At 39.1% G+C, this 4,285-nt stretch overlaps 1 protein-coding gene across 1 annotated transcript, besides 3 other annotated features; it reads left to right on the top strand.

Moving 5' to 3' along the window:
- The first annotated feature begins 1 nt into the window (after position 1).
- Positions 2-35: a microsatellite.
- Positions 36-604: 569 nt separating this feature from the next.
- Positions 605-623: a microsatellite.
- Positions 624-1,427: 804 nt separating this feature from the next.
- TraAM80_06991 (BRCT domain-containing protein) lies at positions 1,428-4,025 on the top strand (the record flags this gene model as incomplete). Its single annotated transcript, XM_029383807.1, has 1 exon — positions 1,428-4,025. One exon carries the CDS (start codon positions 1,428-1,430, stop codon positions 4,023-4,025), a length of 2,598 nt encoding a protein of 865 aa, XP_029236335.1.
- A 221-nt stretch (positions 4,026-4,246) lies between these two features.
- Positions 4,247-4,281: a microsatellite.
- Positions 4,282-4,285: the final 4 nt, after the last annotated feature.

Raw genomic sequence — 4,285 nt, forward strand, 5'->3', positions numbered from 1 at the left:
CTATATATATATATATATATATATATATATATATAAGCAAGGCAGCAAATACGAGAACTATAGGCGGGAGGGTGAGAACAATTAGTTGAAGTAAAAAAACAATGCGTTTAAATTGTGTTACAAATCACCATCTAAAGCATAAAGGCAAAAAAAAAACAGGAACAAGAAGGTACTCGTGTGACTGTAATAAAAACACAATATACAAAAAAAAAACTAAACAATATTCATTTTTGGGGGCAATGCTAATAAAAAATAAAACAACATAATACCCAATGTATACATACACAAATTCCCGTGAACACCCAAAAGGAAAAACTAAATATCTGAATTATAACGTCCCTGTACCAAATGATAAAAGTGATGATAATAATGGATAAATTTAGATCAACAGCCCAAGCAGCGCGGTGAAAAATTTGAAAAAAGTAATTAGACAAAATTCCTCTAACCAGAATACCAAATACAATACAAAAATAAATGTCACATGCTCACCGGATACCAAAAGGAAGCCAGCTAAGAAGGAAATGAAACCAGGGCGTCTATTTTGTGACAAACAAGTCATTTTTTCACGAAAACGAGATAAGTAATTTCCTGGAAAAAAATTTGAAATAATAATAATGATAATATTTTTTTACTTAACTTTCACCCCGCAAACAAAAAAAAAACATTGTAACAAACTTAATTTCATTTGGCATTTTTCATCCTCGCTACGAAAAAGAGGCATATTTCCATGAAAGGTGACGCATTTTTCTAATACACGAGAAAAAAAACAACAACAACCTCAAGACGCACAATACTAAATAAGGAAATGTTCATAACAGAGTATAAAAAAGAAAAATAAACATTCACAACCCGGTGAACGTCAACTGGCATAAAAAAAAACTCCCTCGCTCCGCCGCGGCCAATATGACCCACCGAACGAAAGCACCCCCCCCCCCCCCCCAATAACAACGGCGATGATTCGCAGGGCGAACCAGGCCAACGGCGCCGACGCGTCGGGGCCCGTTGGGAAGTGTCCGCCCCACCACTCCCCCCACTTTTTGAGGGGCGGGACGCGAGCCCCCTTGTCCGTTTGCCTTTTCTTTAAAAAAGTGCGTCTTGTGAAGGGTCGAATTGTTCTTCTCTGTTATAATTATTACTGTCGCTTGCGCGCATTTTTTGGGTCGCCCCTCTCCGTCGCTGGCGTGCGCTGTTTGTCGATGCGGGCGCGCAGGGTCGGGGAATACCTTTTCTTTTGTTTTTGTATTGTCTGGATGCCTGTTTTTATACGTCGATAGCTGCGTCAAAGTGAACGATAAAAAAAAAAGTTAATCTGCGGTTATGTTGGTGCAGCAGTTACTTTCCCTATGTTCTTGTTTTAAGCATGACTTAAAAAATAATATTGCTCTTTGACTTTATTAGCGTTGATTTAGGTGTGGGACATTGTCTAGATGTCTTCCAAGCAAGACCGCATTACGGATGCCATGAAGGAGCGCATTTCTCAGTTAGAATCAGAGCTGTCCCAGTGCAAACATCACCTTAGTGAGGTGTTCCAACAAAAAGAATCGATTGAATGTGATATAGAGGCGTTGCAAAAGGAGGCTCATGATGTCGTCGCCCAGTGGGTTGCAAAATCTACTGATCTGCAAACAAAACTAGATGCGTCAGTGTCGCAAGTTGGGGTTGCAAAAGATGAGTTGCTTCTCAGTAAGAGGAGCAATGAAGTTCTTCAACGCCGTTTGCAAGACGCTGATGAAACAAATCGAGTACAGGCTGAGGAGTTAAGTCATCTACAAAAAGTTCAACACGATCAAGCTGCGAGGTTAGCGGCAATGGAGAAAGATTTTTTCTCTGCATCCCAGCAGAATATTCATTACGAAAATCTTGCAAGCAAGATGGATTTAGAAATGAAACAGGTTGTAGAAGAGATGAGGTCTTTGATACAAGAGAAAAATATACTGATAGACGCTGTAGCTGAGCTTAAAGAAGAAAATCGCAGCTTAGAGGCATCCTGCTGTGAAACAAGGAACTCTATTGGAAAGCTTGAGAATGAGGTAGCTGAGTATAAGCACAGACTGCACCAGGTTTTGGCTATATGGAAGCTTGATCAGGAGGAACGTGGTGTTAGGGAGGAGATTGTTTTTCAATTCGGAGCATTCTGCTTGGGTGTTCTTTGGGATAAGGCAAAAGAAAATATTAATGATAAGGCTTTATTACAAAAGAAACATCAGACCCTTGAGGCAGAGATAGATGTTTTGCGCAAGGAAATCTCCCTTTATGAGACTGAAGTTCAAAAAAAATCTTTTGAATTATCAGTTCTGCATCAGGACCATGATAAAGCAACCAGCAATTTATCTCAACAAATCCGTTTGCTAGAGCAAGACATAACTGAACTTCAAGATTCACAGACAAACCAAAATCAAATTGTAGAATTTTTACATAGGGAGCTTGAAAATTCTACCACCCAAAGCGAGCGTTACAAGTCACTTAACGAGGATTTGTCCACTGAGTTTAAAGCTGTAAAAGAGTCCTACTCTTCATTGCTTCTGGAGTATAACGAACTTAAAGTATGTGAAGAGAGGTCTCAACGAGAGCTGAATGCCAAAATTGCACTTTTGACCGATGAAAATAAAAACATTAGAGTCAATTATGATCTTCGCTTAGAAGAAATTATGAAGGAAAATAGAAGGTTGCTTGAACGCTTGTCATTTACGGAAATGGAGTCTGTTAAACATGCAGAGGTTGAAGCTAGACTAATTGTAAAATTATCTCAAAGCAAAGAATGGTCCATATTGTTATCCGACTACAGTTCTCAATTGGTAAATTGTTTACGGGATAACTATGGGCAAATTCTCTTTTTGAGCAAAGAGGTGGGCTTGAAAGAGTCTCTTTTGCAGGAAAAGAATGAAATGAATTACGTTCTATCTGAGAAGCTAGACGCCTTGGAAAAGAAGGTTTTGTTGAAACAATATGAAATAACACAATTGGAGTCTAAAATGCTGGATTTGTCATCTGAACTTGAAACTTCCACGACAACTTGTAAAGAGGTTACCACTGATAACACTTGGCTTAAAGAGCAAGTGGAGAGTATGCGACATGAGCTAGGTGAACTTGACGAATTATTGAATTTTAATCTCAACGAAATGAGGGAGGAATCTGAAAGGCAACAATTGGAACAAAAAAGACTACTTCAACAGATCCACCGATACGAAGCTCTTCTTCGACAGTCTCAGGAGAAGATTAATTCGCTGGGTGAACATGGTATGATGCTTGCTACTGATAGCGAGGCAATTTCCAAAACACTATTGCTGACAGAGGGTGAGTTGTTGAAAGCCAAGGAGGAGCTTGCAGCCTCACATCAGCGGGAGGAGGCTCTTATGGAACAGAAACGACAAATTGAATCAAATCTTCTGCAGCTCCAAAAGAAACATGTAACTGTGGACAGCCAAACAGCCGTTTTGCAAGAACAGCTACAAACCCAGGAGGCGAAATTACGCCTACTCAGTACATCGTCCCGCCAAGAAATGGAGGCGGTAAAGATAAAGTTAAACAGCTTTATAGAAAAATATGAAGAAGCTGAAGCAAGAGTGAGTGATCTTTCAAAGCGAATAAAAGCCTCTGAAAATATTCAGAGCAATTTACGAGAATCATACCAGAAGGCGAAAGCTGCTTTAGAAGAGGCCAAACAACGCTGTTGCAAGGACACTGAAACGATACAAAAACTGCTAGAGGAACGTCAGAGTCTAGAAAAAGAACGGGATACTATTGTGGAGAAGTACAATCGCGTCTATGACATGTTGAAATCCTTAAAAAAAGACAGTGTAGGGAAATTTGCGGATGAAGCACAAAAATTGTCTGATTTATGTTTCCAACAGGAAGTGGAATTACAGCAACTTCGTCATCAGAACATTATGCTGAAAAGGGGCATCAGAAAACTGCCTGTTGCTTCCAGTGCCGATAACCACATAGAACGTCCAATCTTTGTCGAACGTCTTAATTTAACGGAGGGTCCTCTCCGGTGTCCAAAGAAGCGACCATCATTGAATTAAAACTAGAGATAATTTGAATAGATTTGCTTGATACTAGGTAGAAGAAAAAACAAATGGGTGTGGCAAGTTTTTGGAGAGGTTAGATATATTACAAATAAAACAGGACGAGAGAAAGGAGTAGAGTGATGGCCCTTCTTTTGATCATATATGTTGACTTTATACTTGACGATAATGAAGGTTTTTTTTTTTTGACCCTGTTGGTTTGTCGAACTTTGTTTCATTATATATATATATATATATATATATATATATATATGATG

This window comes from Trypanosoma rangeli, assembly GCF_003719475.1.
Source record: "Trypanosoma rangeli strain AM80 chromosome Unknown Tra_15.4_contig_00273, whole genome shotgun sequence".
Lineage (NCBI taxonomy): Eukaryota > Euglenozoa > Kinetoplastea > Trypanosomatida > Trypanosomatidae > Trypanosoma > Trypanosoma rangeli.